The sequence below is a fragment of the Pholis gunnellus genome (assembly GCF_910591455.1).
Source record: "Pholis gunnellus genome assembly, chromosome: 19".
NCBI classification, from domain to species: Eukaryota; Metazoa; Chordata; class Actinopteri; order Perciformes; family Pholidae; genus Pholis; species Pholis gunnellus.
The window spans coordinates 4,851,210-4,864,420 of NC_136546.1; the positions used below are offsets into that span (position 1 = coordinate 4,851,210).

General features: G+C 43.6%; 1 protein-coding gene across 1 annotated transcript in view; it reads right to left on the reverse strand.

Moving 5' to 3' along the window:
* The window catches only part of lama4 (laminin, alpha 4), a 28,339-nt gene that overhangs the window by 1,104 nt on the left and 14,024 nt on the right, over positions 1-13,211 (reverse strand). Inside the window, exons 15-38 of the mRNA XM_079179980.1 lie at positions 12,921-13,069; positions 12,074-12,215; positions 11,892-11,985; positions 11,680-11,796; positions 10,890-11,075; positions 10,556-10,695; positions 9,664-9,828; positions 8,114-8,259; positions 7,367-7,529; positions 7,131-7,264; positions 6,493-6,664; positions 6,099-6,230; positions 5,856-5,998; positions 4,718-4,847; positions 4,302-4,439; positions 4,047-4,180; positions 3,579-3,743; positions 2,542-2,695; positions 2,251-2,444; positions 1,932-2,121; positions 1,673-1,828; positions 831-990; positions 196-323; positions 15-108 (exon numbers count right to left, since the gene is read on the reverse strand). Coding sequence (XP_079036106.1) covers positions 15-108; positions 196-323; positions 831-990; positions 1,673-1,828; positions 1,932-2,121; positions 2,251-2,444; positions 2,542-2,695; positions 3,579-3,743; positions 4,047-4,180; positions 4,302-4,439; positions 4,718-4,847; positions 5,856-5,998; positions 6,099-6,230; positions 6,493-6,664; positions 7,131-7,264; positions 7,367-7,529; positions 8,114-8,259; positions 9,664-9,828; positions 10,556-10,695; positions 10,890-11,075; positions 11,680-11,796; positions 11,892-11,985; positions 12,074-12,215; positions 12,921-13,069 — 3,526 coding nt within the window. The remainder of the gene's footprint in view (positions 1-14; positions 109-195; positions 324-830; positions 991-1,672; positions 1,829-1,931; positions 2,122-2,250; positions 2,445-2,541; positions 2,696-3,578; positions 3,744-4,046; positions 4,181-4,301; positions 4,440-4,717; positions 4,848-5,855; positions 5,999-6,098; positions 6,231-6,492; positions 6,665-7,130; positions 7,265-7,366; positions 7,530-8,113; positions 8,260-9,663; positions 9,829-10,555; positions 10,696-10,889; positions 11,076-11,679; positions 11,797-11,891; positions 11,986-12,073; positions 12,216-12,920; positions 13,070-13,211) is intronic.

Here is a 13,211-nt window from a genome sequence, read left to right on the forward strand (position 1 = left end):
TAGTAAATTCTCACCGGTGATTCTGTGCCAGTTGCCGGCACACAGACCCTGTCTCGGCGACACCTTTGTGAAGAACTCATGAGACCCATCGTTCACGAGAACCACCACCTGGAGACACACGCCAACACTGCATCCATACTTTTGAAAGGAAGGTGCATGTTTGATCAACACAATGTGGTTTTTTTTCTTACTTACCGCCCCTTGATGAATGTACATGGTGAAGTAGCCCTCAGCAGTGCGCACATTCAGCAGGACCCCCGATGCCACGCGGGGGCGCACCTCCATCACCAGCTCAAACCTCAGCCCGAGGTCGAACGTTTCATCTGAAGGAGGAGAAGCAGAGCGAGCGAGATGAAGTGAGTTCTGGGGTACCTCATCCGCTCTGGGGCTCACCTCTCTGCCACATTAATCAGCCGGGTTTCTCTGCGGTGCGCGCACGTGTGAAATTACTCCGCTCCTTCAACAGCTGCAGCTCGGTTCCCAAGTTCCTTGGGGCCTTCCCCCCCCCCCCCCTCCCTCCCTCCCATCCTCTGCTCTCACCTCTCAGCAGAGACACAATTTCACCACAGTTGCACCGAGGGTATCATGTTCTCCCACCCAACCGAACTCTGTCCGTGCACACAGGGATGGTGAGAGACCAGCCGGGGCTTGTGAGTTTTTCTCCAGAAGGGAATCTAATGAGCCGCGTAATATAACAGATGTTCAATTTCGCAAACAGTTGCCCGATGTAACATACGGGAAGAAAGATTGCACAGAATCAACACTGTGACATCTTTGCATTCATACAAAGTGTAGAATTCCTTTTGTCTCCCAAACTACTAGAAACGCACCTAGCACGACATATCCTCCTTCCTCTGAGAAGTACGTTCCCGCCTCAGAGAGTCCCTCGAAGCACGGGGTGACCCCAAAGGTCTCTGCCCCGGAGGAAAGCCACCGCCCGTTAAGCTGAAGGTTCTTCAGGCAGCCGGTAAAGCTGTACGCAGAGTTCCTCTGAAGGGAGACACGCGGAGACGCATATCAGAAGGTGAGATAAACATTATGGGGTTATTCTTCAAAATCACAGGGAGCTGGATGTTTAAGTGATGACCGATTTAGAAAAGAATGTAAATTCCTCTTACAAAGAAAAACATGAATTCATAACAATTAAACACATCCTTTTTATCATTTTTCATTTCGAGAATGTAAGAAGTCAAAATGTCCACAATAAGGATGCATTTTTAGTATTAGCCAGACATAAGAAATCAGAGGAAGATCATTGATTGTTTATAATAAAGCCGAATTGTTGAAAATAAAGTTGAAACAGCATTTCGAGAATAAAGTTGAACTGTTGAAAATTAAGTCGATATGTTAAGAATAAAATGTTCGTTGAGAATACTACAACTACTATTAGCGCATATTCAAACATTTTGACTTTATCCTCTACATTTTGACTTTATTCTCGAAATGCAAAATGAAAGAAAATCCTCTTCATTTCTTCCCGTTATGCATGTACAGTTTTTTGCAAATGTTGCCAAAAACATCTATTAATACTGCTCATAAATTACAGAAATTTGTAATCGGTAACTCTTTTGTTCAAAGCTACAGACCTTGATACAAAATCTGCTGTTTCAAATGACTCATGCTGCGTATGTTTTAATTGTTAAACCTCTTCTACATAAACTTGAATCCATACCTGAATATTCTTTTGGGCCATCTCTGGAGGAACTCCCCCGACATAGACGGGACTGCTGACATGCCAGGAGACGTTTCCTCCCTGAGCTCTGTCTTCCAGCACCGTGAGCCCATCAATTATTAACCGCCCCATACTCCCATCACGGATAAAAACAACCTTCAGCGGGAGAAGAGGAAGTAATCGTCACCGTAGAAATTGTTGACACATAACTGAATGCATCCACTCAGTATTGACAGATGGAATAAGTTCATGAACTTACATTGTGCCACGCTCCGTCGTTGTATTTCTCCTCGCTCCTGATTTTGACTCTTTGGTCTGCTACGTTGAAGGTGTACACAAGCTTCCCGTGGGCCAGGAAGAGAGCCATGAAGTTGTCCTCTTGGACATCCGATACATAAAAGATGAGGCCAAAGGACGAGTGGGTCTTCAGGGACAAGGAGAAGTGGGACCTGGAAGGTGGTAGGCGCATTAAGTCATGCGTGCAGGCAAAAAAGAAAACCCCTGAAAGAGTGCAGAGTGAGCTTTCGAAACACACTTAACCTTGAGGTTACTTGTAAAGTGTTCCTCGATTGACGTACCTCTTGGAGAGAGAGTCTGGGAGGTCTGTGTAGTGCTGTCTGCTGTTGGCGATGCCGCCGTAGTGGAAGGCTTTGCGGGTCGCTCTGGGACTTGAGGAGAGGTAGCATGGCTCGACGTTCAGCTCTGATGGCTCCTGGTCATCGCTCTTCAGTTCCATCAGGCCCAGAGGGAGGCTGGACTTCTCCCTGCTAACCTATGGGAGTATTTGTTGAATGTCAGGACGATGCAGATCATCGCAAACTAAATTAAGATCCTCAAGAAAGTCAGTTTTGCAGCACTCTTTGTTTTACCTTTTGTGATTGGCCCTGTTTGGCTCTAGAAGTGTGTTCCCTGTGGCTTGACAGCAGAGCAGCAGGGGGGCGCTGGACTGGACAGTCCTGCAGGGACGTCTGGACATTCTCTGTGTATCGCTGGAAGTCCTCCGGCTCAATGTCCCGGTCCTGTCTACAGAAATACAGGTAGAAGAGTGCTAAACATGTAAGAGAGCTCTCAACACACTAGCATGTCTTCATAGCAACAGACATGTCCTTAAGTACTCAGCTCACAGCCTAATTTGTGAGTCTCTTTCTCTCATAGTGGGATAGAGGCTAAATCCCCTACACTAAACAGCAACAATCTAACAATAAACAATAAAGGTCCTAGAACCATATAGGGTTCTTTGACTTGTCCTCGTCGGATAATCCTCTTTGGTTCCTGGTAAAACCTTTTCTAAAGGTTCCACCTGGAACCGTTTCAAAGGGCTCTACCTCAAACCCAACATAAAGGGTTATACCTAGCACCCCCTGTGAATGGTTCCACCCAGAACCCTCTTTTAAAGGTTCTATCCAGAATCTTTCCACCTTCTAGGGGTGCTACCCAGGTGTTTCTACCGAGAACCCTTTCATATTCCAAGTGTTTCATCTAGAACCCACTCAGGGCTTTACATGAGGTTCCTAAAGGGCCTGGGCTGATGTGGTACAGTCCAACTCACAACAATCATGGCTCACGATCACCGTTTTTGGGTGTGTGGATCTTTTGACACCCATGCTTTCAACAACCCTTGAAAAACTCTTTCTTACAAAAAGGGTTAGGGTTAAAAAGGGTTCTTAATGGAAACTTTAGTCTTACAAAGAACCCTTGATGCCCCTTTCTTCAGAAGCAAATGGTTCTGGGTAGAACCTCAACCCTGCAGGAGGAACCCTTTTAGACAAATCCTCGATTAGAAAGATCTCACCGTTGCAGTGTGGAGAGATATGAAGGGGAGGATTTGGCCTAGTGTAACCTGTAGGATAAATCAATTGCATCCCCTCTTACTTTAGGCTGTCGTGACTGTTCAGCGTGGATCTACCTGTTGATGTAGGCGTAGCTGATGCAGCCTGTGAAGTTCTTGAAGCTGCTGCTCGGCGACCCTCCGTAGTAGAAGGTCTTCACAGCAGAACCCGAGGAGGATACTGTGGCAGATGACGGACGTTTCTTCTCCTGCTTGTCCTTGTCGTCCACCAACAGCGAATACCTAAGGTGAACAGTTCAACCAGTCAGTCAGTTATTTGTGACACTTATGGTTATATTGCTGCAGTATAGGCCAAATAAATGAAATCGAAACATACTATAACTAAATAAAATTCCTCTCAAATACAATTTCTAACATGGAGGCTCTAAGAAGAGTTTAACACTCTCCATGTGTCTAAATTTATGTCTAAAATCATTAATTTGAGAGGAAACAGGATGTAGAGATGGGTAGAGTCAAAGCCCAACACAGTTGATCACAAAGGGCAGCTGTCGGCAGGACACTGCAGCTGCCAAGTTGAATACTTACTTCTGGTTGTTTACTGAGGCCACTAAGAAGTGTGTCCGTCCGTCATTGTATTGCTTCTTGTGCGATTTAACTCGAGTGCCTCTGGAGTTCAGCACCACGGCTCCATTCTCCAGAGAGATACTGAACTCATCAGACTGAAGAGGGAGAAAATAAGGTAATAGCTATGATATAGCAGCACAATTATAAACTATTACAAAGACATCCCAGATAAAATTCTTGATTGGTCTTTTTATAAAAACAAAGATGCGTGTTTACCCCTTCAGTCAGATAGAACAGGAGTCCACCGGGCTGCAGCGTTCTAAAGTTGAGTCCTCCCTCAAAGCTGTCGAAGGGGGAAATCTTTGCTGTGGATCCCAGGTAGCTCTCTCCGGTGAAATAGGCTTTCCGGGACATCTGTCAAAATAAAAACACATCGCATTTTCATCACCCATTACCTTTCACTCTGCGTTCAGCTTACAGTTCAGTAATCCCCCAACGGCAACAGCGTTTGACTCGTGTGAAAGCTGTTTTAACAAGAACAACCGAATATTTGATCTCAATGGAGACTGAAAGTTTGTGTGTTTTACTGATTGTCAGACTGCTCTCCTCATCCGAATTTGAAATTGGTCCTCGGGGGATATATGCTGTGCATTATTGCTGACAGTGGGTGAAGTGGTGGAGGGAGCACTTACAAAGGACTCCTCAGAGCAGCCGCTGCTGATGCCAATGGTGCCAGGCTCCTCCAGCAGGTTGAAGTCTTTTTTCTGGAACTGGAAACCTTTCACACAGCCTTTCAGGCCTACGACGGCAGACAGCTCAGGCCTGTGGTGATACACATATTGTCACCATCTTATTGTGAATTTCTAAGCTGCGCTAGTAACGATATCTATATATGAGACATATTTCTTATGCTGGCAAATTGCAAAGTGGTTACTTATATTTAGTCACCTACCTGCCTCAAACATAGGTATAGTTGCAACAAGGAAATCTCTTGACAAACATGAAATGTCACAGGTTGAAACTTTAAAGTGAAGTCTGATCTTTCTTTTTAACACTGTAGTTATAGACTTTTTGGCCATTTGGAGGCAGAAGAAGTCTACAAAAAACAAAAAAACACCCTGATTGTCATGGCTGACATTTTAGCAAACAGTTGCCTATTTACACATCCAGCAGACACAGTGCAACGGTCATTTGGAGTTGTGTTGCTGGCCACCTGTCGAATGCCTTAATACAATTTACAGGTGAGTTATATAAAAATTCACCCCCAGTACAGTCATGAACGAGGATATTAGCTAAAGAGCCCAAAACTGTTTTTGGTGCCAGGCTGTAAACACATTTATTTCTGGTTGGAAGTTGGACATTTGAACATGGGGGTCTGTGTGGATTGGTGCTTCCGTATTGGCATCATTTCTCAGCACCCGCAGGTTGCCACTTACTAGAGACATGAATGCTATTGACTAAAATATACTTTAGTGGAAAAGCTTGCGCAGAGCTTCCGCAGAGCCGCAGAGATAGTTTACGGAGCTCGAAGACTGCTCTGTGTCTGCTGGATGTGTAAATGACAACCGATTGCTAAAAAATAGCAATTTTATACGGTATTACATGCATGTCAATACTTAATCAATTAATTGTAGCTTTAACAGTAGAGAGCAACTGTCCCCTCCAGAGAAGTTGGAAAAATGAAATATGTTGCTCTCAGCTGCCACTTGGGGCTTCCAAAGGGTGATGCCCTGAAAGGTGTTTATTTTCTTCGTCTACACACAAGAAACATACTGTAAATGCAGTTCCTGCTGAGAACAATATGTCTGGTTGCAAGTACATTTGACTCACCTGGATTTGAGAATGCTCGAGGGAGCCCCTCCGATGTAGATATCGGTGAACGGCAGCGTGGTTTTTGGATTCTCCAATGATTTGACGTGGCTCTTGTCCAGCAGTAGGATAACCTTCTTTGACTGATGGTAGATCACTGACACCTGTGCAAACGGCCCAGCAAGACAGTTAAAAACAACACTAACTTATTCACAAGCTCAAGTTGAAATTGTCTAACAGGCTAAATGAGAAGACGGTATCTACCTCATGGTATCGCGCATCGTTTATTTGCAGCTTCGGTGTGTTATTCTCCATAAGTTGTGGCCCTTTGCTGAAGCCAAAGTTGTACATTAGGCGCAGGAAGCCATTCTTTAACTCTAAAAGGAAGAAATTGTCCTGAAAAGAAGACGTTAAATTACATTAGGATTTGCCTGTGACATTTCATTTCTATTGAAAAATGAAAACTAACTATGTTTCTACAACACAAGGTATTTGTCAGTGTGCACAAGCTCAGGCTGCAGGCTAAACGGCAGACTGTGTCATACTCTGCCAGCTAATGTATATTGCTATCTTTTATACCGGCTATCCACCGTGCGTGACTGAAAATGTACTGAAGAGGTTAAAGATAGAAGCACATTTCAAGAGTCTTTCGACTTACCCCATTGACCATGAGTAAAAGGACACCATTGTTGGCGACAGTTCGCACTGAAATATCAAATCTTGTGACAACACCAAATTTGCCCCTCCTCTCAATATTATTGATGAGTGCGTAGCCCATTCCGTCAAACAGGTAGCTGGCAACGCGACTCTGGGAAAATGCCAACTTGTACCTGAGAGCAGAAGGAGGAATGTTATTTCCAAACACTCTGTGTGATGTATTCAGAATGCAGAATGTGTCAACATCTCGTTCGGGATGTATCATTTGTAATTCAACAGGAAAAACAGCATCAAATGAGAAGGGTGCATTACCAAATGGGAAAAATGGGCAGCTCCAACGGGGGGAAAGTGGCAGGTTTTCTAAATGCTAGCTAGCTACTGTAAGCTATTTTATTGTATTGTACGCTATCTTGTTAGTTTCCTCTTATCTCTTTTATTGTGAAAGGTAAGAACGGAAGGAGTATAGCTGCAGCAGGCTGCCGATACCTCTGTAGTCTGCTGTGTGCACTGTACTTGGAATGTGGAGGTGGCAGGGACATACATAATGTACAATGTAGGTAGGTAACAAGGATGGGGTCAGTAGGGGCCCAATAGCTCATTTTTGCTCCAGAGCCCTAGTCGTACAAATGTGTACTGTACCTGGAGCACGGCGCTGATGTAAGGAGATCCATCTTGTGAGTCTCTTTGAAATGGTAAAGACTGATCACGTCGTTGTTCAGCGAACCCAACTCGATGCAGCCCACAAAAGGAGCTAGACTCAGAGGAGGTGGAAGCTGGTTAAATAAAAATAAAAGAAATGCATGTCATCATTTCGGGAAAAAAACAGATGATTAAATAAGGATTTGTGTGTAAGGAATGCTTGAAAAAGGCATTACCTTGACATCTGCTGGGACACCACCAACAAAGAACACTATATCCTTGGGGTCGATGTCAAACAGCGAGTCAGTGCCTGGAGCTTCGCCTTTCTGGATGAATTTCTGCTCGTCGGTGGAGCTCTGGCTGGGGATGGTCAGGAAGACTTTTCCATGTCTGCCCAGCCTGCAAGCAAAGTGCACAAAGGAGCATGAGTACTCACAGTCATTTTAACGGCCATAACCTGCTGACATATTGTCTTTCAGAGGCTGTAGTGGGCTCAGTTTGAAAGCTAGGGGGGGAAATACTTGCATTATGTATTACTACATGACCTAAGGCATTCATTGGTAAATTTTGTATAGGGTGAAACTAGCTTGGCCTCTTGCCTCAAGATACGTTGATGAAAATGGGTTTCATGGGTATCCAGGAGCGGGTAAAATGACCTGTAGTGACCTTTGGGATAATCACAGCCTCATGAAACTTTACAACCACAAACTAAAGGCCTTGTGCATCCTAGTGCAGAGGATGTATGGCTCTCCTAGGTATATTGACAATAAGAGGGGTTTATGAGCATTTTCCAGAACAGAAGTGTTCACCATCCAATCGCCGACATTTTTTGTTGATTGCACTGACATATAGAAATGACAAATTCCTTCAAATCATAATTGGTTAAAAATATTTGCTTCTATTAATCACTTGTTTGTGTTACTTCGACGAATCTGTTTGTTGTTATTGTATAAAGCCCAAACACTTTCATTAACGGATATTACCTCTCCACTTTGACGTAGTTAAAGACTGCAGGCCACTGGCTCACAGGCTTTGAACCCAATGGGATCTCAACATCTTCACCCCCGAGGTTGTACACGTACACCAGGTTGTCATTCTTGATAGCCAGTCCCATGTAGTCTTTCCTACCCTGTGAGCAAAAAAAAAAGCAAGAAAAACCTCCGGGTGAGTTCATACTCTTTCCATTTTCCCATCATGGCCTTTGTTTAGTCATTTTACAATGAGTCACCACAGCTGTATGAGTTTCCAACAGGGAAATTATCATATTTTATGTTATTCAACCTTGGAATATAATGGTTTGACGATAGAAACATCCTTCATTTGAGGCTAGCTATCGTGCTCATGCTGAAGGCATTATTCCATACTGAAAAGCTGTAGATAAACTCTACTGCATAGATTTCAGTGGCAGTTAAATCACCAGGGTGAAGTTTGGTTAAAGACAACAGAGAGGCCTTACGTTGGGTAGCTGCACTGTTACTGTGCCCCGGTGGGCGGGGGCTAACGGTATCTATGCAAATTAACTCCAACTTTGAAGGCATACACATGCACTATTGTAACAGGCGTCTCTTGGAGACCTTTTGAAAGAGCAACTGTGCGCTTTCGAAGCCCGTCATTCCTGCCTCCATGATCACAACAAACTATTCATGTCCACAAGCAGCTCTCTGCCTTTCATCTCTGCCCTGGGCCTCTGGGTGCAAGTTTGTGAAGTTTCAGCAGCAGATCTGGGCCACGTACTCAGATCTGCTGCCTAAAAACTTCTCGCTAACTAGTGTAGCAACTATTCAACACAAGCATGGCCTGGTCGTTTTGAAAGGGTTCTTCCTGAAGGGCTGAGGTTTTACCCAGAACCATTTCATCTTTTTTTCAAGAGTTTCTTTGTAAGACTAAGGGTTCCATTAAGGGTTCCCTTTTCATCGAAACAACTCTTTTTGGAAAAGAGTTCTTAAAGGATTGTTGAAAGCATGGGTGTTAAAAGATCCTCCCAACCCACACACGCACAACTGTGATTGTGGACCATGATTGTTGTGGGTTGCGCTGCACCAAATGATCAGCCCTTTAGTATCATGAGGTATCTTGGGTTGAAGATGAAACCCATGGTATATAAAAGGGTACTCTGTAGAACTTCCTAGGTGGGTTGTTGTTGGCACCCTTCGAAGGTAGAAAGGTTCTGGACAAAACCTCCGGAGAGGGTTCTGGGTTGAGCAATTACACTACAGAAGTGTCCCCCCCCAGGGGGTTCAAGGCGAAACCCTTCACAGATGGCTCTAGGTATACCCCTTTATGTTGGGTTCTAGACCCTCTGAAAGGGTTCTCTGATGGGGACAAGCCAACAAACTCTATTGGCTCTAGTTTATTTCTTAAGAGTGTAGAGTTGGGAGCTAAATGTACATGCCCTGTAGTTCCCCATAAGTGATTTTACTTGATTTAATGGCCCCCATCTGTATCCAGTTAGCATCCTTGTATGCATTTGTTTTATAGTAACTGATTACCCTAAATGGCAAAGCAACCACATAGTTTTCCCTGGATACCTTACATTTCTGTCTCCCAAGTATAAGATGAAACGGTCCTCTATGGGATCCTTGTCAGGGTCCACTCTTATGAACAGGCTGATGGATGTCACTGTCTTCAGGTCTTCCAGGTTGCTGTGAGGGTGAATCTCCACTGAGGACTGACCATTGAATTTCATGGACACTTGGACCTCGGGTAGAAAAAAAAACAGAATGAAATCAAATTTCATCACAAAAGTAATGTTTTCAAAATAGGGATGCACTGATCTGACTTTTTCCGTCACAGTACCGATACCTTTATTTTATGTATAATGTAACATCAGGCTTGACTTAAATATTGCTTTGCTTTCCTAACTTTTTTTTTAGTACGTTTTGGACTGATATCTGTCTATCAATTTGATCAGAACCCTGGATTTTAACAAGGGCTATGCTTGTTTGATGAATAGTGCAAACGTTTATCAAGCTCTACAATCCATGCCGTGGTGATCAGATTTTTATATGCACTTGGTGACAGCTGAGTGATGGCTTTGAATGGGAAATGCAATACATGTTTTTCTTTTAATATTTCAAAGAAATAATAGGTTATTAGTGTAGTCGCTGGCGGTAAATAGCAGGAAGTTCACCTATTTCTTAATGCCATGCTTATTACAACCTAATACATCCATGGTACCGCCTTATACTATTTAGCCAGATGTTTGGCTAACTGCCGCGTAATCTCAACATGATGAAACTATTCATAAAGTCCGTCTAACATTTGATCGCGTGGTCACTTATAGTTGACTAATGTATGTAAACTTGCCACAGTACGAGCAGTGGGAACATAGCCTTCAAAACGAGCCACAAGGTGCTCTCTTTAACTCTTTAACCCTTGATCCTGAATTGACCATATTGTAAGCATGTTCCGAATGACGAACTCACTTTCTTGGCCACACTCCTGGCTTGAGCTATAAGCTCTCTGATCCTCAGGATGTTGGTGGTCACGTTGTTGGCAGGCTTCTTCTCCTCGACCACCTTTAGCCTGTCCAGCAGCTTGGGAACGAGTACATTCAGGTTCTCCACTAAAAAGTACATTGAACGAGAGGAAAACAAGAGAATTTAAACAGGATGAAATGTACAAAACAATTTAGGAAACTGAACACAAACGTGGAACCGCATACAGGGTTAATACATTTTGAAGTCACTGTTAAATGGTGATTTTCTACTGAGGACTTCAAATATCCAAGATATGTACGTGTTGCAGCAGTAATGATACCTGCTTCCCCGGCAGACAGGACGGCCTGTTCATAATCAGTTGTAGAGTATTCCTTGTTTCTCATGTTGTTGGCCCACTCCTCCACCTTGGTGCTGATGGGGTTGATGGTTTGAAGGACCTCTGCCGAGCGGTTGAGAGTCCCCTCAGCCACGTTCAGGGTGAACTCCAGTCGCTGTGGTGTTCTGTCTGGAATGGAGGCAGAGGGTGACAGAGAGTAAAATATGATACTCTATGTCAAGGTCTACATTTTTTAGTTCATGGGCCTATAGGAATGGTGACCTGCTGTCATCAAAACCCAATGTTTAAAATGGTCAACTTTAACTAACTCCAATGTAATCCAATCCACGTCAGTATTAGACGCTCAGAGTAACTAGAATAAAGTTAGGCCGCGTAGGGCGGGTTGGAGGATAGGGTGGTTGTGTCAAACAAACACATGACTTTCAGACCATTGTTGTTTTAGCCCAAAGTAAACCAACGTTGGAAGTTTATTTTGAAAAGCTAGCGGGGTACCTAGAGCGTCATAGTGCCACTGACGGAAGGGTCGGTATTTGACAAGTTGGGAGTAAGAACGTGTCGGTGAAACAACCCTTTAATTCAAACAAAGAAAGAGAAGACTAACAGGAACTACACTTGCAGTTTCCATCTCTTTCCAGTGTTTGTGCTAAGCTAGGCTAAGCACATCGCTGACTCTTCTTTGCAATACACACACAGATAGGAAATTAGATTTTCTCATCCATCCGTGGGTTTGACAGCAAAACATTTTTTTTAAAATAACCAAGTATTGTCTTACCTGCATGAATTCCACTGATATCCTCCACTATTTCTGAAAGTTTTTTGGTGTTTTTATCCATGGTCTCCTTGGTCTCCTCGATGTATTTCAGCTTGTCAGCCACCTCAGCTTCAACCTCTGTTGGAGGGGGATACGGTAAAAGTCAAAGGGACTTTGGACACATTAACAATGGAAAAAAGAGACAGATATCTCATTCTGCGACAGCCCCATACCTTTTTGTTCTGAATGTAATGAAACAGACTCCTTGAAAACGTTGTCGCTCAGCGTTACCAGGTGCCCAAGCTGCATATTGATCCCGGTGATGGCCTGAAACACAGAACACATTAAAATAAAGCGGTGGAATTGACAGGTATTACAGTGGATGTGCACGGTATATTTCTGGGATATAACATACGTCTTCAGCTCGTTGGGATAAGTTGAGGGTGGTGAGCGAGGTGATGTTGGCATCGTCGATGTATTTCACTATGTTGTTGTAGACGTTGGCGGCACTTATGGCTTTCTGCACAAAGCCGTTGGCGTCACTCTCTCTCAGATCCCTGGTGGACACAGGGTGATAGATGTTGCAGGCTAAGCCGAGTGTTTCTGTATTGTGTATAACAGCATCAAAAATCCCCAGTGCTCATGGAAATCATATTAAATTAAAGCTGCACCAATCAATATTTATTTTTGAAAGGGGTCGCTCATATTGACAGACCCGGGAACCGGGTACAAAACACTCTTCCAAGTTTTAATTGTTCTTTCATCTCAGCCAGTATTGGCCATGTTCTCCGTTTTGTTGAATTTCCATACAGCTTTTCTAATACAATACTTCAAAATGCACTCAATCAGTCAATGGGAACACAGATATTGCTGCACTGGGTGTATGTTCCATCATTACCATTAACACACATGGTTTACTTTGAATCGATACATATATACATAATATTTAAATGTATAAATACTAACTATTGCATGGAAGGTGTCGTAATTTGTGCCTGAAAATAGTCCTCCCCACAAATACACTATATGCAGTACTCATATGTAGATTTCTAAAAAGTACAGTGAGTTTTACTGAGCTTTCAAAAAAAAAAAAAAAAAAAAAAAAACTTGAACCTATATTTCATTTTCAAAGGTTTACATTTTCCAGTGCCACAGACAGGGCAGAGAAGTCTTGAGAGATGGACTAATGCTTTGTTGCCTTTGCTCTTTTCATGGGTCTGATTATTTGTAACTAATAAGTTGAACTCAGAAGGGTGTCTCACTCCTCCAATGCATTGGCCTGTCTGTCCAGCTCGTCGGCGTGGTCGTCGGCGCTCTGCACCAGATCTCTGTCAGCCAGCGAGAGACGCTCGGTCTTCTCCATCAGCCTTTGGCTGGCGCCATCGATCGCCGCATGGTACTCGGTCACGTTCTGTGCAGACGTACACGTGCAAACACACGGAAACATAGACATGTCATTTAGTTATTTATTTGCAAGGACGTTCCACCGTTTTGCATTCATGCCCCATTCTCAGAATCCCCAATGATCTCTGTGGAGGTGCTTTTCTTAGTTA